At 42.5% G+C, this 22,332-nt stretch overlaps 1 protein-coding gene across 1 annotated transcript in view; it reads right to left on the reverse strand.

Moving 5' to 3' along the window:
* Positions 1-1,164, reverse strand: part of UGGT1 (UDP-glucose glycoprotein glucosyltransferase 1) — a 152,944-nt gene extending 151,780 nt beyond the window's left edge. Inside the window, 3 exon segments of the mRNA XM_036420289.1 lie at positions 855-947; positions 950-1,127; positions 1,129-1,164. Coding sequence (XP_036276182.1) covers positions 855-947; positions 950-1,127; positions 1,129-1,149 — 292 coding nt within the window. The 5' untranslated portion in view covers positions 1,150-1,164.
* Positions 1,165-22,332: the final 21,168 nt, after the last annotated feature.

Consider the following 22,332-nt stretch of genomic DNA (forward strand, 5'->3'; position numbering starts at 1 on the left):
TCCGTGTTTCAACATATATCCCAGTAGAAAAATATTAGGACATACCTTTCCCTAAAAATAACTTCACTTCTCCAATAGTTAAACTTAATATACGTGTATACCTATTACAGAGCCATTTGTTGTGAACCATATAAGTCTAATTTCTGATACAGTATATGAAAATGATCACAAGCAGCTGCAGAAAATAAGTCTAATAGAATTCTCTTTAGTTCCATGTATTCCCCTGATATTAAATGTGCATTGTAAAGGTGATATACTACCGTACAACGCAATGTTCATTTCCATTAATTAAAAAATGAGTTTCAGCTAAGTCTATCAAAAGCAAGCCAAAGAGAGAGGCTACAATCATCCCAAATTTTGTAATGCTGCTAAATAGCTATTTAAAATGCCTTCACCCCCCGCAATAAAACTAGCCAGCAAGTGCATGGTGGATGTTGCCAAAATAGTGTAGCACGAAATATGCTAGTTTTCAAATCTGGCAAGAAATGCTAAATAAACGATCTGTGTCCGGCCAAGGAACAAGAGCAGTTCACAACCGCAGCCACACGCCCCCCCGCCGGTCCCCTCGGCCAGGGGAACCGCTCACAGCGTCCAGCCAGACCCTCCGCTCAGGGAGCCCAGCAGAAAGAGCTGAAGGACCGCTTCCCGCCGGCCCCCCAACTCCGCCGGCACGTGCGTCCCGGAGCCTCCGCCGAGCTCCCACGGCGGCCGCGCAGGGAGGACCTGCACGGAGCCCGCGGCGGGTGCGGGGACACCGGGGAGATGAGTGGGGGGAAGCGGGGGGACAGGGCAGAGGGGCACCTCGCGCCCCACACCCTTCCCGTCCGCGAGACCTCCCGCGCCAGCCGGAGTACCTGTCACCTGCCGCGCAGCCGCGACACCAGGCAGCTCGCGTCCCCTTCCGGCCCAGCAGGGCCGCTCGGTCCGCCGGGCTCGGGGACGGCGCCGGGCGGGGCTGGGGGCGGGGACGGCGCCGGCGCCAGTGAGCGGCCGACACGCGCCTCCCGCGGTTCCGCTCGCCGGCCGGCTTCACAGAGCCAGAGCCCGGCCGCTGACTGCCCTTTCCTTCCGCTTCCGATTGGCGAGACCCAGAGGACTTCCGGCCACCGAGTCGTGGCGGGGCGGCCCAGAGCGTCGCGCGGCCGCCATCTTGTCCCGGGGAGGCCCCGCCTCCTCCGGGCTCCCGTGCGCGGAGCACGCCGTCCCGCGGGAGGGAGGGGCGGCTGCGGAGACCGAGGCTCTGCCGGTGAGGCCCACGGAGAGGGTTAGCGCTCTTTCCGCCTGACTTCGTTTAAAGCATCTCCGCACGCGGCGCGGGGCGGGGGCGGGGCTCGAGGCTGGGGCGGGGCCGGGGCCCTGGGCGGGGGCGGGGCCGGGCCGGGGTGCGAAGGGGTTGGGGGTGGGGGGCTTGGGCCTCGGGGCGCTGGGGCTGGGCCGGGGGGTGGGGCGGGGGCGGGGCTCTAGACTGGGGCGGGGCCGGGGTGCGGGGGGGGGGGGGGTGGGGCTGGGGGGGGGGGGGGGCGCTGGGGCTGGGGCGCGGGGCGCTGCCCTCAGGGACTCTGAAAAGCTGGGGTTCCTTGCACTCTGGCCAAGCACACACCTAGGGAGCTTCCCCCGCCACCCTGCAGGAGGCAGCCACGCAGTGTTTCTCTGAAAACATGTCCTCTCCTCAGGATTAAAAACATATTTTTTTATTTTTAATATATTTTATTGATTTTGTACAGAGAGAAAAGGAGAGAGAAGAGAGTTGAAAGCACCGATGAGAGTCATCAATCAGCTGCCTCTCTCTCATCGGTGTTTCTAACTCTCTATCTTCCTCTCTGTACAAAATCAATAAAATATTTTAAAAATAAAAAAATTAAAAAAATTAAATAAAAAATCAGCTGCCTCTTGCACACCCCCTACTGGGGATGTGCCCGCAACCAAGATACATGCCCTTGACCGGAATCGAACCCGGGACCTTTCAGTCCCCGAGCCGACGCTCTATCCATAGAGCCAAACCGGTTTAGGCTAAAAACAGATTTTTTTAAAGCACAATAAAGAAAAAAATTATATTTCAGAATATCTTAGTCATTGTTTGAAACCACAAATTTTGGTGGCTCCCGTTTCATAAATTTTATGAAGAATTTTATAAAGTTTAATTTTATACTGACAATAGCAACTTAATCTACAGGGATTACTCTGTCCTTTGAATTATTTATTTGACAATATAAATCACTATTTAAAATTGTTTTAGAATATGTGGCACTGGGCAGATCATTTTACTCACCCAACCAATGTCTTTAGAGGGTATATTTTTAACTATTATATTAAGTCAAAGTGAGCTAAAAGCCAGAAATAGATTTAAAAGTACATAAAAGGTGTCTGACCAGTGTGCTCAGTGGTTAGAGCTTCACCCAATTCCTGGTCAGGGGCACCTACCTGGGTTGCAGGTTCCTGATTTGGGGGCAAGGGGGCACCAAAATATCTCTCTTCCTCTCCTCTCCCCTTCTTTTCTCCCTCCACACTCTCTAAAAACTCTGCTGAGGATTAACAAAAGTACATAAAAGGTGTAAAATTTTGACTGGCTTGTTTGTATGACATAAACCCTTCCCCTGAGAATGCCAGAACAAGGACGGAAACACTTCCCTCACCTAACAGTTGTACATACAGACTGTGTTTAAGAACTTACGAGCGGACTATTGTTTTTCTGTTCCTTGCTGGGACAAAAGGAGTTAACATTTATTTTAAGGAATGAAAATACGTGTTTTAATATTCTTGAGTGAACTTTTTTTGTTAGTAACTTTCTATTGGGTGCTTTTTTGCCACTGTCATAATACTTCAGATGATGCTTCAAATAAAAAACAAGACACAGTTTCTTAACTCACATTATAGAGCTGGTTTTTTTTACTTTTTTTTATTATTTAACTTTGTCTTCTGCTCTGTGAATCATAAACACCACAGTTGACCCCAAGAAAGGCTGTTCCTGCTTAGAAAGACTCCTTGTGGTTGACTGGGCCCAAAATCCTAACCAGAGTCTAGCAGCCTTTGTTTACCAGGGGCTGTGTTTCAGGGAAAACCCACAAACCAGACTGCCAGCTCCTGCTCTCTGCTCCTGTCCTGAGCTGATCCTTATAAATGAGTTCCTGGAATACCATTCTGACCAATGGGACTGAGAGGTTCCTGTCCAATTGGAGCTCTTTGAGCTTTGGCTTTTGCACCTTTACTGACCAATCAGAACATCTCCACAATGACCGGAGTACATGGAACTGGCCAGTCAACGCAGTGCTGTTTGGATCAGTCTGTGTGCCCTTAGAGTCCTTTGCATGGAAATGGACCAATCAGGGCCTGGGGGCTGTAACCTCTCTAACTACGCCAGCCTCCCCTTTGTCTCAGTAAAGCACAAGTTCAGCTGAGTTGCCCCAGTTTCTTCTGTATCATCAGCAACAACACTAACTGCAGCATTTGAGCTGCTTACCACCTCACCCTTCACTACCCCCACAATGGGAACTCCTGATGGCATTGAACAGGTGGCAGAGACTGGCGGTCGACATCACCAATGTTTGCTTAGTTATTAGATACAACTACTAGTAAGGGAGCTCTGAAGAAATTTGGGTTTCCCTTTTCCTAAACCACAGACAATTCAGTGCTATTTTCTTTGAATAAAGACATTTAATTTTTAAACTTTATATTTTGAAACTAGAGTCCCGGTGGACAAATGTGTGCCCTCGGGGGCCCTTCAGCCAGCCTGTGCCTCTCACAGTCCAGAGCCCTCAGTGATGTCCAACGGGTGCCCGTGGTGCAAAAGAGGCTCCACCACTGCCACTCGCTCGCCATGAGCAGCCAGCGCCCCCTGTGAGAGTGCACTGACCACTAGAGGGCAGTTCCTGCATTGAGTGTCTGCCCCCTGATGGTCATGGTCAGTGCATGTCATAGCAACCTGTCCTACGGCTGTTTGGTCGATTTTCGTAATAGCCTTTTATTATATATATAAGACTAGAGGCCCGGTGCACAAAATCACAAAATTCATGTGGGGGGGGGGGGGGGGGAGAATGTCCCTCAGCCCAGCCTGCACCCTTTCCAATCTGGGACTCCTACGGGGTGTCTGACTGCCAGTTTAGGCCCATGGATCAGGCCTAAACCGGCAGTTGGACATCCCTCTCACAACCCGGAACTGCTGGTTCCTAACTGCCTGCCTGCCTGTTCACCCCTAATCGCTTCTGCCTGCCAGCCCGATCGCCCCCAGCTGCCCTGCCCTGCTGGCCTGGTCACTACAACTGCCCTCCACTGCTGGCCATCTGTGGCGATCATCTTGTGACCACATGGGGATGGCCATCTTGTTTGTGAGAGTGTGACAGTCAATTTGCATATTACCTCTATTATATAGCATAATTATCAAATCGGAAGAAGTTGCAAACAAAGTACAGAGAATACCTTTAGTGGTTTCCCTAATGATTATATCTCGATTGTAGTACATCAAAATCTGAAAATTGAAATTAATATAATGTGTGTGCATAGTTCTGTCATTTTATCACATGTATAGATTTGTGAAACTACCACCAAAATGCAGATACAGAACTGTTTCAGCACCACAAAGATTTCTGATTGGTTAGAGTGAAAAAGACAAGTAGTGGAGCACAGAGGACTTTTAGGGAAGTGAAACTATTCTACATTATAGTCTAGTACTGGATGGATGCGTTATACATTCACATTAGGATATTCATACTTATATATATGCATTTATTAAACTATGGACTTAGGGCAATTGATGTGTCAATGTAGGTTCATCAGTTGTCACAAATCTGCCATCTGATGCAGGTTGTTGATAGTGGGGAAGCCATGCGAGCAGGATGTAGAACTCTGAACTTTTGCTCTTTTTATGTGACTCTAAAACTGCTCTAAAAAGTATAAATGTACTTTTGAAATAGAATAGTTCTTGAATTTGTCATTTTTGCTCTGAGAACATACTCTATCTGCAGCATTCCAATTTTTAGTATTTGGTAAAAGGGAGTACTACAGTACATTTAAAATGGAGAAATCATAAATTTTAAACATGGAAAATACATAAAAAGATAACCTATTAGCCACCTGCCACTGCACCTGACACTTCTCTGTTGGCTGGTGCATCCAGTGGTGAGCCAAAACTAACCCCGCTTAGGAACAGTTATTCTTCATGTGGGTGACTGCCCAAAGCACAGAACAACAGGAATGGCTCAGCGAGGGAGGGAGGATATGTGGTCCGCTCTGGCTTTGGGTTGTGACAAAGCTTTTGCTGTGCTTTCTTTTTAAATAAATAAAAATAAATAAATAGATAGATAGATAGATAGAATATTAAAAAAAAAAAAAAAAAAAAGATAACCTAACTCTTTGTGCTCATTGTAAAATGAGGACAAAGGAGACTCGGACTTTAAAAATAAGTACTATGCTTTATTTTTTTAGTACAGTTTTAATTTTACAGAATTGAACAGGTAATTCATATGGTTCCATATATCATCCCAACCCAACACCCAGTCCAGAGTTTCTGATATTAATATCTTGCATCATTGTGGCACAGTAGAATTAAATAAATACAGTGGAATATTTGAAATTGTTTTCAAATGGTGTAACTTCCAAACCACATATCTAAAATATATAGGAGGAGGTAAGATGGTGGAAGAATAGCTGGGCGGATTCTGAGCCCTCTCCCGAAGCAGAAAGAGAGAGCAACTGAGGGTCTTGTGCTGTGAGTGTTTATCGGCAAGCTGGGAGACAGTGAACACCTAAAGGAACTGCTGGGGGGCTGCTGACAGAGGTACCCCTCACAGGGAAGCACCCACGAGGGCTGTGTCCCTGCCCGGAGCTACCTACCGGCTTGGACGGGGAAACCTTGCCATTTTGAGAGGAAGATAGGATCGTGTCAGAGGCCTGAATATCCACAGCCGCAGCGACCACCAAGCATCTGTGACCCCCAGAGCGCGGATCCCAGGCAGCGCGAACAACTGCCCTCACAGGATTGCCCCACTGCTCAGCGAAAAGGTCGGATTTCGCGGGGAGAGGGTGGAGAGCTCTCGCGGCGAAAACAAAAAGCCTGCGCGAACAGAGTGCGCTTGCAGAAGCTGGAGGACAAGGGCGGTGATTACGAGTAGAAGCCCCCGCTCTTGGGCTGTTGTCACCCTTGAAAGTGGATGGGGCTCCTAACAGGGGAGATATCTAAAGAGCAACACATTTGGATCCGGCTCAGAGGGATATCGGAGAGTTGCGGGAGATTCCAATTGCTCGGACCTGCCCCCTCCCCCCCTCGGTAGTTCCAGCTTCAGAGAGGACAAAAAAAAAAAGCTGGAGAGGCTCTAGACTAGAGTCTGGAAGTCAACCTAGAAACACTGCCCCCAGAGGCTAATTCACAAATTCACTCTAGTGTAATAAAAACAAAGCAAAACCTGCCTAAAAATCAGGACTGGATCATAACAATAGAGGAAGCGAATGACCTTCATTACTGCAAATTTTAATTAAATTTTTTTAATTTTATTATTTTTTAAAATTTTTAAATTTTTGTTTTCATTATTTGCAACGTTTACTCAAGAAACTATTTTTTTTCTTTTTCCTCACTTGATTTTATCTTGATAATTATTACATTGTATATGTAATCAACATTATTACTACTACTAATTTACCTTTTTCATCTTATTTTCTTTTGTTTATTTTTATTTTATTTCATTTGATTATATATATATATATTTTTTTTTTTTAATTTCAGGATTACTGTTCTACAGTCTTTATCTATCCTTCTTTCTCCAACGCTTTATTCTATCTCAACCCTACCTTTATGCCTTCACCCTCTTTCCAATCTTTTCCTTTGATACCCTGTTTATCTTAACCCTTTCCTGCTCTAGATTTCCCCCATTCCTTCTGTCTACCCCCTCCTAAAATTTCACCCTACTTGTATATATCTAATTTCCAACTACCTGCTCCAAACCCATTCACACCTCCCTCGCAGTTGTCCTAAAAACAAAACAAAACAAAAAAAAAAACAAAACAGTCTTTCTCTCTAACTCTTTGAAGTTGTATGTTGAATGTTAACTTTACTGAAGTTATATGCTTTTCTTTTATAAGATTGATTTGCCTATGCTTTTTGTTTGATTCTATGTTTTTGTTAGCTGGGTTCTAATCACCCTTATTGGTGGTTATTAATATCGCAAACACATTTCTATTCAGTGCCTTGTGTGTTGTACCTGGTTGTGTTGTATTTTGTGCCTTTAAATCAAAGCAGGAGAGAGAGAACTGCACAACCAGACATCCTAGATCATGGGGAGACCAAAAAACAGCCTGCATATGAAAGAAAAGCAGGCTTCACCAGAAAAGGAAGTAAACGATATAGAGGTAAGCAACCTACCAGAGCAAGAATTCAGAGTAACGATCTTAAGATGGCTAAAAAGAATGGAAGACAAATTTGACAATATGAGTAAGACCCAAGAGGAAATGAAAAAAACCCAAGAGGAAATGAAGATGACTCAAGAAAAATGACATCACTACTATGAAGAACTCAATAGAAAGCATCAAGAGCAGACTAGAAGAAGCAGAGGATCGCATCAGTGAGCTAGAAGACAAGATGGAAAAAAATACCCAATTAGAGCAGCTTCTAGAAAAAAAAAATTAAAAAGCAGGAGGAGAGCCTACGGGAGCTTTGGGACAATGCAAAACAAAACAATATTCGAATAATAGGGGTTCCGGAAGGAAAGAAAACCAAGGTAGATATGGAAAACGTATTTCAAGAAATAATGACAGAAAATTTTCCTGAGATAGAGAAGAAAAAACCCACACAAATCCAAGATGCTCGCAGAGTCCCAAGCAAAATGGATCCCAGAAGACTGACGCCAAGACATATTATAATTAAATTGGCAAACACCAATGACAAAGTTAGAATCTTAAAGGCAGCCAGAGAGGGACAGAAAGTTACATATAAAGGAACCCCCATCAGACTAACAACTGATTTCTCAACAGAAACTTATCAGACCAGAAGGGAATGGGATGAAATATACAAAGTCATGCAAAGAAAGGGTCTGAATCCAAGAATACTGTACCCAGCAAGACTATCAATCAAAATTGAAGGGGAAATCAGGAGCTTCACAGACAAAAAAAGACTAAAGGAATTTATCTCCACCAAACCAGCAATGCAAGAAATGCTAAAGGGTCGACTGTAAAAATAAAGAAATAGGAAGCGAAGAAGGAACACAGGGGTATAGAATAAAAATGGCATCAAATGAGTACCTATATTTAATAACATTAAATGTAAATGGTTTAAATGCTCCAATAAAAAGACATAGGGTAACAGATTGGATAAGAAAACAAGACCCATACATCTGTTGTCTACAAGAAACCCACCTCAGAAAAAGAGATGCACACAGACTGAGAGTGAAGGGATGGAAAAAGGTTTTCCAGGTGAATGGAAATGAAAAGAAAGCTGGGGTAGCAATACTTATATCTGACAAATTAGATCTCAGAGTGAAGGACATAACAAGAGACAATGAAGGCCACTTCATAATACTAAAGGGAGCAATCAAACAAGAAGAAATAACCCTGGTAAATATATATGCACCCAATATGGGAGCACCCAAATACATTAAAAAACTGCTGGAGGACATTAAGGGAGAGATTAACAGCAATACAATCATAGTAGGAGATTTTAATACCCCACTGTCACCCTTCGACAAATCATCTAAACAAAAAATCAGTAAAGAAATATCAATCCTAAATGACTCACTAGACCAGATGGAATTAATTGACATCTTCAGAACATTCCACCCCAAAGCCACAGAATATACATTCTTCTCAAATGCACATGGGACATTCTCAAAGATAGAACACATTTTGGGACATAGGCAAAGTCTCTTCAAATTCAAGAAGATAGAAATCATATCAAGCATCTTCTCAGACCATAGTGGCATAAAACTGGAAATTAACTACAATAAAAATAATCCAAAGAAATCCAACACATGGAGACTAAACAGCATGCTATTAAACAAGGACTGGGTTACCAGAGAAATCAAGGAAGAAATTAAAAACATCCTGGAAACAAATGACAATGAAAACACAACAATCTAAAATCTATGGGACACAGCAAAAGCAGTTTTGAGAGGGAAGTTCATATCCTTACAAGCCTATTGCAAAAAACTAGAAAAAGGTGTAACAAATGATCTAACTCTACAACTCAAAGAATTAGAAAAAGAGCAACAAGAAAAGCCCAGTGTAAGTAGAAGGAAGGAAATAACAAAAATTAGAGCACAGATAAACAAAATAGAGACCAAAGAAACAATACATAAGATCAACAAAACCAAGAGCTGGTTCTTTGAAAGGATAAACAAGATAGATGGACCTCTAGCCAGACTAACCAAGAAACAAAGAGAGAGGACCCAAATAAACAAAATCAGAAATGAAAGAGGTGAAATAACAACAGACTTCACCGAAATACAACAGATTGTTACAAAATACTATGAACAACTCTACTCCAACAAACTGAACAACCTGGAGGAAATGGACATATTCCTAGAAAAATATAATCTTCCAAAACTCAATCAGGAAGAATCTAAAAATCTCAATAAACCAGTGACTTGGGAAGAAATTGAAACAGTCATCAAAAAGCTTCCAGCAAACAAAAGCCCAGGGCCAGATGGCTTCACAGGAGAGTTTTACCAAACATTCAAGGAAGAACTAAAAACTATACTCCTCAGACTATTCCAAAAAATCCAAGAGGAAGGAACACTTCCAAATTCCTTCTATGAAGCCAGCATCACCCTAATACCAAAACCAGATAAAGATAACTCAATGAAAGAGAATTACAGGCCAATATCCCTCATGAACATAGATGCCAAAATCCTCAATAAAATTCTAGCAAATCGACTCCAGAAGAACATCACAAAGATCATACAACACGACCAAGTAGGATTTATTCCAGGAATGCAAGGATGGTACAATATCCGCAAATCAATAAACGTGATACATCACATAAACAAATTGAAAGATAAAAATCATATAGTCATACCAATTGATGCAGAAAAAGCATTTGATAAAATCCAACACCCTTTTCTGATAAAAACTCTTAACAAGGTGGGAGTACAAGGATCATACCTCAACATAATAAAAGCTATATATGATAAACCCACAGCCAACATTATACTCAATGGGCAAAAACTAAAACCATTCCCTCTAAGAACAGGAACAAGACGGGGATGCCCACTCTCGCCACTCCTGTTTGACATAGTACTGGAAGTACTATAATAGCCATTGCAATTAGACAAGAGGAGGAAATAAAAGGCATCCAAATTGGAAAAGAAGAAGTAAAGTTATCCTTATTTGCAGATGACATGATATTGTTCATAAAAAACCCAAAAGACTCCATTAAAAAACTAATTGACTTAATAAATGAATTTGGCAATGTAGCAGGATACAAAATTAATGCCAAGAAATCCATGGCTTTTCTATACACCAACAGAGAAACTGCAGAAACAGAGACTAAAAAAGCAATTCCATTTACCATCGCACCAAAAAAATTAAGATACCTAGGAATAAATTTAACTAAGGAAGTAAAGGACCTATATGCGGAAAACTACATGACACTGAAAAAAGAGATAGAGGAAGATGTAAGGAGATGGAAGAACATACCATGTTTATGGATTGGTAGAATCAACATCATCAAAATGTCCATACTTCCTAAAGCAATCTATAGGTTCAATGCACTCCTCATTAAAATACCAATGACATATTTCACCGACCTAGAAAGAACTCTCCAAAAGTTCATTTGGAACAATAAAAGACCCCAAATAGCCACAGCAATCCTGAGAAAGAAGAGTAAAGTAGGAGGGATCTCAATACCAAACTTCAAACTGTATTACAAAGCCACTGTTCTCAAAACAGCCTGGTACTGGCACAAGAACAGACATATAGATCAATGGAATCGAATTGAGAACCCAGATATCAACCCAAATCACTATGCTCAATTAATATTTGACAAAGGAGGCACGAATATACATTGGAGTCAAGACAGTTTCTTCAATAAATGGTGTTGGGAAAATTGGACAGACACATGCAAAAGAATGAAACTAGATCACCAACTTACACCATTCACAAAAATAAACTCAAAATGGATACAGGACTTAAACATCAGACGGGAAACCATAAAAATACTAGAAGCATCCACAGGCAGCAAAATCTCAGACATATGCCAAAAGAACTTCTTCACTGATACTACCTCTAGGGCAATGGAAGCTAAAGAGAAAATAAACAAATGGGACTTCATCAAAATAAAAAGCTTTTTTACAGCAAAAGAAACCATCAACAAAACAACAAGAAAGCCCACAGTGTGGGAGAACATATTTGCAAATGATACCACTGATAAAGGTTTAATCTCCAACATCTACAAACAGCTTATACAACTAAATAAAAGGAAGATAAATAATACAATTAAAAAATGGGCAGTGGACCTAAATAGAACATTTTCAAAAGAAGACAGAAGGAAGGCCAAAAGGCACATGAAAACATGCTCAAAGTCACTAATTGTCCGAGAGATGCAAATCAAAACAACAATGCGGTACCATCTCACACCTGTCAGAATGGCCAACATCAACAAATCAACAAACAACAAGTGTTGGCGAGGTTGCAGAGAAAAAGGAACCCTCGTGCACTGCTGGTGGGAATGCAGACTGGTGCAGCCACTGTGGAGAACAGTGTGGAGTTTCCTCAAAAAACTGAAAATGGAACTCCCATTTGACCCAGTAATCCCACTTCTAGGAATATATCCCAAGAAACTAGAAACACCAATCAGAAAGGATATATGCACCCCTATGTTCATAGCAGCACAATCTACAATAGCCAGAATTTGGAAACAGCCTAGGTGCCCGTCAGCAGATGATTGGATCCAAAAACTATGGTACATTTACACTAGGGGTGTCGAACTCAATCAGAGAAGGGGCCAAAATCTAAAATCCAGCCTAAATCGCGGGCCGAATGGATTACTGAACAGTCATAAACTGTCATTATGATGGAAACGCAGCGGAGTGCAGTGATGACAGCACGGTGCGGGCCACATTGCAAGGCCTGGCGGGACGGATTTGGCCCTCGGGCCTTGTGTTTGACACATGTGATCTACACAATGGAATACTATGCTGCCATAAAAAAGAAGGAATTCTCATCATTTGCAGCAACCTGGATGGAATTGGAGAACATCATGCTGAGTGAAATAAGCCAATCAATGAAAGAGAAACACCACATGACCTCACTCATTTGTGGATAACAAAGAGCATTATAAACTGATGAACCAAAAGATAGATATAGAGACAGTATATCAACAAGTAGACTGTCAAATTACAGCGGGGAGGGGAGGAAGATCTGGGGGAGATAACAGATCAACCGAAGGACTTTTATACATGCAAATAAGTACAACCAATGGACACAAAACTCTGGGGAGAGAGGGGATGTGTGGGAGGGAGGGAGAGAGGGGGGAAAAAAAAAATAAAAATAAATAAAAATAAATAAAAGCACAAGTTTGTGTGAAAAAAATAAAAAATAAATAAAACAATAAAATAAAAATAAAAATATATAAAGGACCCTCAAAATTCAATATTGTAGAAACAATGCTTTTACTATTAAACTTCATAGTTTACATCAATGTTTACTCTTAGTATTGCAGCTTTATGGATCTTCACAAATGTATAAAAACATGCATCCATCGTTACAGATTTATACAGAATAAGTTCGCCAATCTTAAAAACCCTCTGTGTCATCCATTCATTTCCCCCCAACCGCTGGCAACCGCTGGCCTTTCCGCCGCCCGCATAGACTGCATGTTCGTGTCCCTCCCCAATCCGTATGTTGAGACCCAGTCTCCAATGTGGGGATATTTGGAAGTGGGATTTTCGGGAGGCACCTTAGGTCATGAGAGTAAAGCCCTTATGAAGGGGATTAAGTGTCCGGGTTTTAAAAACTCAGAGAGTCACCTGGCCTTCTGCCATGTGAGGATACGGGGAGAAAATAGCCAGCTGAGCCGAAGCCGGTGTGGTTCAGTGGATAGACCGTCGGTCTGCGGACTGAAAGGTCCCAGGTTCGATTCTGGTCAGGGGCATGTACGTTGGTTGCAGGCACATCCCCGGTAGGGGGTGTGCGGGAGGCAGCTGGTCGATGTTTCTCTCTCATCGACGTGATGTTTCTAGCTCTCTATCCCTCTCCTTTCCTCTCTGTAAAAATCAATAAAATATATTAAAAAAAAAAAAAAAGAAAGAAAATAGCCAGTTGACTATAAAGCAGGAAGTGGGCCCTCAGCAGACACTAAATCTATCAAGACTTGATCTTAGCCTTTCCAGCCTCCAGAACTCTGATAAATAAGTATATTTTGTTTATAAGCTATCCCGATTCTGCTATTCTTTAGAGCAGTCAGGAAGGACTAAGAAACCTCTATAGTTTTGCATTTTCCAAAATGTCACATAGTTAAAATTATACAGTAGGTAGCCTTCAGATGGGCTTGTTTCACTTAGCATATTTATTTAAGATTTCTCCATGTCTTTTTGTAGTAATATTACTCAGCAATAAAATGAGTAATAAAATATTACTCATTTTATTGCTGAGTAATATTCCATTGTATGGATCTAAAGTGGTGTTTCACACAACGAAGTCGCCCGAGCTTCCACAACCGCTTTGCCTGAGCTTCCACGATCGCTGCTGATGTATTGCATCCTTCCGCGCAGGCACTGCAGGCAGTCGTTAGTCACTGCGCTTAACTTAAGCACGTATCGCGGCAATCGTTCTTCATTACGAATTAAATCACGCACGTATCACGGCAGTCGTCCTTTTAAGTTAAACTCAATATTTTTTTTATATCATGGCTTCTAAAAAAAGCAGGAAGGTGATTTCTGTTTAAATGAAACAGGAAATAATTAGAAGGAGTGAATGTGGGGTAAAACAGTGTGACCTCGTCAAAGAGTTTGGCCTCAGCAAGACCACCATTTTCACCATTTTGACAAATAAGGATGCAATCAAATCAGCCAAAGTAGCCAAAGGAGTATCAAAACTATTTCATGAAAAACATAGGTCTTCAATCCACGAGGAAATGGAGAGGCTATTAGCGATTTGGATTAAGGACAGGCAGGTGAAAGGTGACGTAACAACCCAAGATATTATCTGTCACAAAACCAAGAGAATTTATGACGATCTAAAGAAAAACATCCCTAGAAGTAGCAGCAATCAAGATAATGAAGAAGAATTCAAAGCCAGCCGGGGGTGGTTTTTTAGATTTAAGAAAAGGTGTGGAATCCACAGCGTTACTATGCATGGTGAGGCTGGCAGTGCTGACAAGAAAGAAGCAGAAAAGTTCTCTATTAACTTTCAAAAATGTATTAAGGATGAAGGATACTGCCCACAACAAGTGTTCAATGCCGATGAAACGGGTCTTTTCTGGAAAAGAATGCCAAGCAGAACCTTCATTACAAAAGAGGAGAAGAAATTGCCAGGACACAAAGCCATGAAGGACAGACTTACCCTTATGTTTTCGTCTAATGCCAGCGGAGACCTCAAGATCAAACCTCTATTGGTTTATCACTCTGAAAATCCAAGAATTTTCAAGAAAAATAACGTTATTAAGTCCAAACTGCCCGTCCATTGGAAGTCCAATCAAAAAGCCTGGGTGACCCAAGTTATCTTCAACGAATGGATTCTGGAAACCTTTGCTCCTGCCGTGAAGAAATTCTTGCTGGAAAAAGAACTGCCGCTCAAAGCCCTTCTGATACTTGACAATGCCCCTTCTCACCCAAAAGACCTAGAGGAAATATTGCAGGAAAATTATCCTTTTATCAAGGTGCAGTATTTGCCACCAAACACCACATCCATTCTTCAGCCAATGGATCAGCAAGTTATTGCGAACTTTAAAAAACTCTACACTAGAGCCCTCTTTAATAAGGTGTTTGAAGAATGCGAGTTTGGTGGAGACAATATGACTGTCCGAAAGTTTTGGAAGGAGAAATTTGATGTCCTTATGGCAATACGACTTATACAGAAGGCCTGGGAAGAAGTGTCACAAAGGACCCTCATTTCTGCTTGGAAGATGCTTGTGCCTTCGTGGACCCAGGAAGAAGCAGTAGTTGATGACACAGAAGTGGTGAAGGACATCATCACAGTGGCCCAAAGGTTGGAATTAGAGGTAGAGGAAGAGGATGTAGAGGAGCTTATTGAGGAACACGAAGAGGAGCTGACAACTGAAGAGCTCCAAGCACTTCTGGTCCAGCAACAGGACAATGCTCAAAGGGAAGCGTCATCTGATAACGAGGAGCAACAATCAAACAATCAACCAATCCCAACTGCTGACATCAAGAACATCCTGGTCAAATGGAAAGCAGTTCAGGAGTTTACCAATGCCCACTATCCGGATTCAGCTGAAGCAAACAGGATCAACGATCTTTACTCCGATACTCTTGTCCGTTATTTCCGGCAGATGTTGGAGAAAAGAGAAAACAAACGACTTTGGACAGGTTTTTCATGAAACCATCGGCCAAAAAGCAGAAAATGGATGAAGATGTGCAAGATTCGGTAGACTCTACTTAGTCTGTCTTAAAATTAAAAAAATGTGTTGTTTTTTTAAAAAAATTATGTTTTTAGATGTATCTAAATAAAAGTAATAACAAAAAATTTATCTTTTTATGTCATCTTAGCAAATTTTATGCTACAGAACGAATTATTTTTTTTAACATGTATTGTTATGGGAAAGCGCGTTTCACATAACGAACTTTTCGCATAACAAACTTGCTCCTGGAACGAATTAAGTTCGTTGTGTGAGGCACCACTGTACCACAGTTTATCCTTTCACGCTTGTAATGATTCCATGTTCACTGTGTTTGTTCTTTGTTTTTTATAACCAACTCCTCTTTTCAGCCATCTCTCTCTTTTTAAAAAAATCCTCACCCAAGGATATGTTTATTAATTTTATAGAGAGGAGAAGGGGGAAAGAGAGAGAATAGCGTTGATGCAAGAAAGAAACATTACTTGATTGCCTCCTGTGCGCCCCTGACCAGGCATTGAACATGCAACCATAGGTATGTACCTTGACCAGGAATCAAATCTGATGCCTTTTTGTTGTATAGAGTGATGCTCCAACCAACGGAGCCGCCCAGGCCAGGGCTGCCATTTCTTTTGTGAATTGAGTATTTCATATAATTCAATTTTATGTCCTCTCATAAGAGTAAATTTTTTATTATTTAAAGTTTTTCTATTGATTTTTTTGAGAGCGATGAAGGGAGAGAAATATCAATTGGTTGCCTCCCTTACACACTCCAAAGGCATGTCTGTGATACAGCTGTATTCCTGGATCAGTAATTGAAGGGTTAAGACAAACTGCCAGTAAAGACAGATTTTTCCCTAATTGTCAGGTAGCAGTTTGACATTCTATATTAAATTAAGCTTAGTGAATAAGAGTAGGTGATACTCTTTTCCTGTATCTGCTATAGCACCTACTAAAGATTTGTGGGTGTAAGTACCACTTAATGGATAATAATCTGGCTCAGAGAAAACACGCTTTAATTCTAATAATACAATTTACAAAATCATTAACTTTTAAAGTTATGTTACCCCTGGGCTGTATGGCTCAGTTGGTTAGGTGTGGGCTCAGTTGGATCCCCGGTCCGGACAAATGCCTGTTCTGCTGGTTCCTCCCTGGCTGGGTGCACATGGGGCAGAGGGAGGAGCACCGATCGATGGCCTCACATTCATGCTTCTCACTCTCCCTCCTTTCTGAAAAAGGTAACCAATTAAAAATCTTTAAAATTGTTTTAAATAAAATTATGTTATCCATACGAATGGGTTTTTACTGTTAGGATTATTCTCTCTGACATTTCAGTTTTAAACATTGGCATGAGGTAAAATACAAGGAATTCACAAGGGAAGTAATCTTCAAAATAATAAACTCTGTATAGTACAATTAGCACTAAGAGTGAAGTGGGGGGAAATATAGCCCAATATATTGCAAAAAGATATTACACATAATAAAATATTCATGTATTAATATATTGTAAATCCAAGATGGTGGCAGAATAGGTAAGGGTTGTATTTACCTCCTTTCAGGACTAAATAAAAATCAATGAATTACAACAATCACCCTAGCCAGGTTTGCTCCGTTGGATAAAGTGTTGGCTTGTGGAATGAAAGATCCTGGGTTCCATTCCAGTCAAGGGCGTGTGTCTCGGTTGCATCCTGGCCCTGGTCGGGCGCATGTGAGCAGCATCCAATTGATGTGTCTCTCTCACATGAATGTTTGTATCTCTCCATCCTATCTATTCCATCTAAAAGCCAAGAAAAATATCCTTGGGTGAGGATTATACAACAATCAACCTGGCCACCCATCTGAAGACTAGTTTAACGGATCTTGTAACTGAGGATGCACAGAAGGAGCCACACTGAGATGGTAGGGAAGGCAGAGATGTGAAAGGAGCTGGCCCTGGACCCATGTGCTTCAGTTGAGAATCCGTAGAACTATCTCAGCGGGGAGGTGCCCCGAAAGGAAAGGTCTCCCCCCTGCTTGCCTTTCCAGCCCAGAGCATCAGTGCCAGGAAGAGGTGCCCACATAACATCCGGCTGTGACCATCAGTGGGGTTCAGTCTGCCAGAGTGAGGTGGATGGAAGACTGCTAAAAACCCTAGCATCCTCTGAAAGAGACACACAGAATTTTCTTTGCATCACTTACCCTCAATTCCAGTAGGAAATGGCACCTCAGAGCACAGTGGAGGCATACAAGGGAGAGATTGGGTAGTTTGACTTCAGGAAAGAGTTGGAGGGACAGCTGTCAATGTTTCTGTGCTGAGTCCCTCTCCCACATCACCCACAGACAACGTATTTCCTGAGTCAAGCATACCTGTTTCTATGGCATTCACCTGGGGGATACACTAGCCATACTCCCTCACTCCCTGTGGTCCCACCCTGTCACGCTCTTGCCCTGTGGAGGAATTAGCTAGCTGTAGCATTACAGACCTTGGAAGGGTCTCAAAGAAATCTGGAGGACTCAGGAGGTTTTAAAGACAAGGAGAGGCTGAGTACAGTGGCTTTAGGGCGAGTGCCAAGTCCCCTGTGCTCTAACTGACATCACCCCTATAGAAGTGGTCCCCAACCTTTTATTGGCCACGGCCCATGTAGGCATCTCTGAAACCCTAATGCCCCCTGTGGCATATAATTCTTATTATTCACATGGAGGGAGCCTAAAAGGCCATGGACTAAATAAGCTTCCAAAGAACATTGCATCCATGAGTAAGAAAAATAAGAATGAAAGGACAGTTGAAATACTGAGGAAATCATTAAGAAATGGTTAAAAATGTAGGTGATGGGGAATTATAGCAAATAAAGTTTCAAAACATAATAGAGAACTGAAATGCATAAACATGTCACAATATATATTTACTGTATATGAGGCCCCTAGAATCATAAGAAATGCAAAAAAAAGAAACCAAAAAACTGTTAATAACTCATTCTCAAATTGCCACCATTAAAAATCAAATTGCCCCCTTGTGGATGTGTGCCCCACACTGGGAACCACTGCCCTACAGCATGGGTGTGAGGAGGCGCACTAGCCTCACCCTGCGAGCTCACTGGCCTCGCTGCCCTGCTCATGCCCTGCAGCAGCCTGCTGGCTGCCACAAGCCTAGGCTTGCACTGCGGTCTTTTGGGAAGGCTTTCCAGGAGTCCCTGCAGACGGGTTGTCAGAGACGCACAGGGAGAGGCTGTGCATTGTGTGGCTTTGATGCAAAAGCCATTTTTTCCTGAGTGCCCCAACCATGTCAAAATTCTTCCATACGGCCTTCATCCAAATGGCCAGACTTAATATCCTTTAGCCTGAGGAACTCACTAGCTCCATCCCGATGACTCCCTGAGACCCCATCCCAGTGAAAAAGAATCTATAGACCCATGGCTGGTGGTGGTGACTGGACTGGTGTACCCTGAAGCTTTTATTGAGTGGCCTCAGACTCAGCACTAGTGCAGAGTTTAAATCTGTGTCAACCTGGTAAACAACACACTTATCTTGTGCTCAGAACCTGCCTCATACCACTCACGTACCACCATGGCCGAGCCTAAGAAGCAGCAGGCAGGTGGAGGTGGATTTTGAGGTGCCTTGAGCTCCTTGCTGGCCATCCCCAAGCTCAGTACTGGTGAAAGCCACCCTCAAGGCACAGGTTCAGCAAAGAAATCCAAAAAATGGGGACTGCCTTGTAGCATCTAACAGGTAGCAAGGGCCAGTCACTGGCAGTGTCAGATTGAGATGCATTGAGGCCCTTTCAACATGCTTCAGCATGAACACTCCCATTGTCTGGCTTGAAACCACATCATAGCATGACCCAATTAGCTCCACAAGCAGCATATCCAAAAAGAGAACAACTGGGGTGAATTCCACAACTGGGGTCAGCCCACACACAGCAGCTCATACACTGGTCAAAGTCAGTTCCCAATCAGCCAACCTATGGGCCAACAGAATTCAAGACTGAACTATAACAAGAGAGAGAGCATAACCCACACAAGAAACATTCCTGGAGCACCTAGCTTGGGTGAACCAGGAGGCTACACCATTGAGCTCACTGGACACGTACTTATAAAGCCATCAAACCAAGACTGGGAGACATAGGAGATCCACCTAATAGACAGCAATAAATGCTAAGAGGCAACCAAAGGGGGAGACAAAGATTTCATGCCCCAAATGAAAGAACATGAGAAATGCCCCCTCCCTAAAAATAACAAACCAAATGAAATCTACCAGATACAGAGTTCAAAATGATTCTAAAAATGTTCAATGGGCTTAGTGAGTACTTCAGTAGAAAGATAGAAAGAATTTAAAAAAAAGAAAAAAACAAACAAACAAACAAAAAAAACAGAAAAGGACCAGTCAAATTAAATAGCTAGTCTGAAATGAAGAATACTCTAGAACAGTGTTTCCCAAACTTTTGACATATGTGTACTCCTTCTATAATAGTCTGAGGAGGATAGGTTTTAGTTCTTCCTTGAATGTTTGGTAAAACTCTCCTGTGAAGCCATCTGGCCCTGGGCTTTTGTTTGCTGGAAGCTTTTTGATGACTGCTTCAATTTCTTCCCTAGTCACTGTTCTATTGAGATTTTTAGATTCTTCCTGATTGAATTTTGGAAGGTTGTTTTTTCTAGGAATATGTCCATTTCCTCAAGGTTGTTCAGTTTGTTGGAATAGAGTTGTTCACAGTATTTTGTAACAATCCTATGTATTTCGGCGGGGTCTGTTGTTATTTCACCTCTTTCATTAATGATTTTGTTTATTTGAGTCCTCTCTCTTTGTTTCTTGGTTAGCCTAGCTAGAGGTTCATCAATCTTGTTTATCCTTACAAAGAACCAACTCTTGGTTTTGTTAATCTTATGTATTGTTTCTTTGATCTTTATGTCGTTTTTCTCCTCTCTGATTTTTATTATTTCCTTCCTTCTGCTTACACTGGGCTTTTCTTATTGCTCTTTTTCTAATTCGTGGAGTTGTAGAGTTCAATAATTTGTTACCATTTTTTCTGCAATAGGCTTGTAGACCCGAAACCGGTTTGTAGAGTGTCGGTCTGTGGACTGAAAGGTCCCAGGTTCAATTCCGATCAAGGGCATGTATTGTACATTAGTTGCGGGCACAACCCCGGTAGGGGGTGTGCAAGAGGCAGCTGGTCGATGTTTCTCTCTCAACAACCTCTAGCTCTCTATCCCTCTCTCCTCCTCTCTGTAAAAAATCAATAAAATATATTTTTAAGAAAATAGGCTTGTAGAAGATCCAAGATGGCTGCGCCCAGGTAAACACCTAGCAGCAGCCGCACACAACAATTTCAACAAAATACAACTAAAATATAAAATGGACATTATCCAGAACTACAGGAAAGTCAACTGACTAGAAATTCTACAACGAGAAGCAAGGAGAAAACCAGAGGAAGCGCGGAGGAGCTGTAAAAGCACAAGGTACGGAGACACGCAGCACGCGGAGAGGACGGAGCCAGAGAGGAGGGAGGCCGAGTGCCTGGCTGGCGTTCCCTAGCGGGAAAGAGATAAAACTCTGACTGTGTTGGGCTCCAGTTCTGACTGCTCTGAACCCCAGTTCTAGGCCAGACCCCGGGGACCCAGGCTCATCCATAGGGAGCTGGGCTGTAAGGTGGAACCCCGGGGAAGTGGCAAAAGGAGGTCCCCGCGGCACACACATTGCGCGCAGAGAGGGGACGGTCGGCTGTGCCATGGGATTACCCTGACGGGAAGGAGACAGGGGCTCCAGTCTGCTCTGAACGCCACCTCCCACTCCACTTCCAACTGAACTGAACCCCAATACTGGGCTCATTGGGGGAGAGCATAGACTGTTTGGCAACAGGCGAAAATCAAGGACAGCTATCTCTCAGAGGCGCTTTGCAGTGAGTACTGAAGGACCCTGAGACTCAGGAGCCACATAGGGCGGGGCTGACGGAAGCGAAGGCTGTAGGCTCCACCCTGAAATCCCGTCCCATCTGTAACTGCAAAATTCGACAAAGAAATATACCACAAACGAAAAAAATGGAGGACAAAAAGCGACTGAATATAGAGTTCAAATCTACGCTTATAAGGTTTTTCAAGAATTTCCTAGAAAAGATGGATAAGACCTATGAGGATATGAAAAGAGATCGACTAGAATTAATAAGGAGTCAACAAGAAATGATAAGGGATCAACAAGAAATAAAGAATACATTGTCTGAAATAAAAAATATTATAGAGTCCTAAAAACAGAATGGAAGATCGCAAGAATCAAGTCAAAGATTTGGAACATAAAGAGCCAGAAGACACTCCTCCACAGAAGCTAGAAGACAAGAGAATCCAGAAAATTGAAGATAATGTAAGAAACCTCTGGGACAACTTCAAGCGAACCAACATCAGAATTATGGGGGTCCCAGGAGATGAGAGAGAGCAAGATATCGAAAACATACTGAAAGAAATAGTGACAGAAAACTTCCCCCACCTGGTGAAAGATTTAGACTTACAAGTCCAGGAAGCACACAGAACTCCAAGCAAAAGGAATCCAAAGAGGACCACACCAAGATACATCATAATTAAAATTCCAAGAGCAAAAGACAAAGAGAGAATATTAAAAGCAGCAAGAGCAAAGAAGGTAGTAACCTATAAAGGAGCACCTATACGATTGTCAGCTGACTTCTCAACAGAAACCATGCAGGCCAGACGGGAATGGCAAGAAATATTCAAGGTGATGAATAGTAAGAACCTACAGCCAAAGATAATCTACCCAGCAAAGCTATCACTCAGAATCGAAGGTCAGATAAAGAGTTTCACAAATAAAAAAAAAAGCTAAAGGAGTTCATCAACACCAAACTAGAATTATATGAATTGCTGAAGGGG

This window comes from Pipistrellus kuhlii, unplaced genomic scaffold (genome assembly GCF_014108245.1).
Source record: "Pipistrellus kuhlii isolate mPipKuh1 unplaced genomic scaffold, mPipKuh1.p scaffold_m20_p_66, whole genome shotgun sequence".
Lineage (NCBI taxonomy): Eukaryota > Metazoa > Chordata > Mammalia > Chiroptera > Vespertilionidae > Pipistrellus > Pipistrellus kuhlii.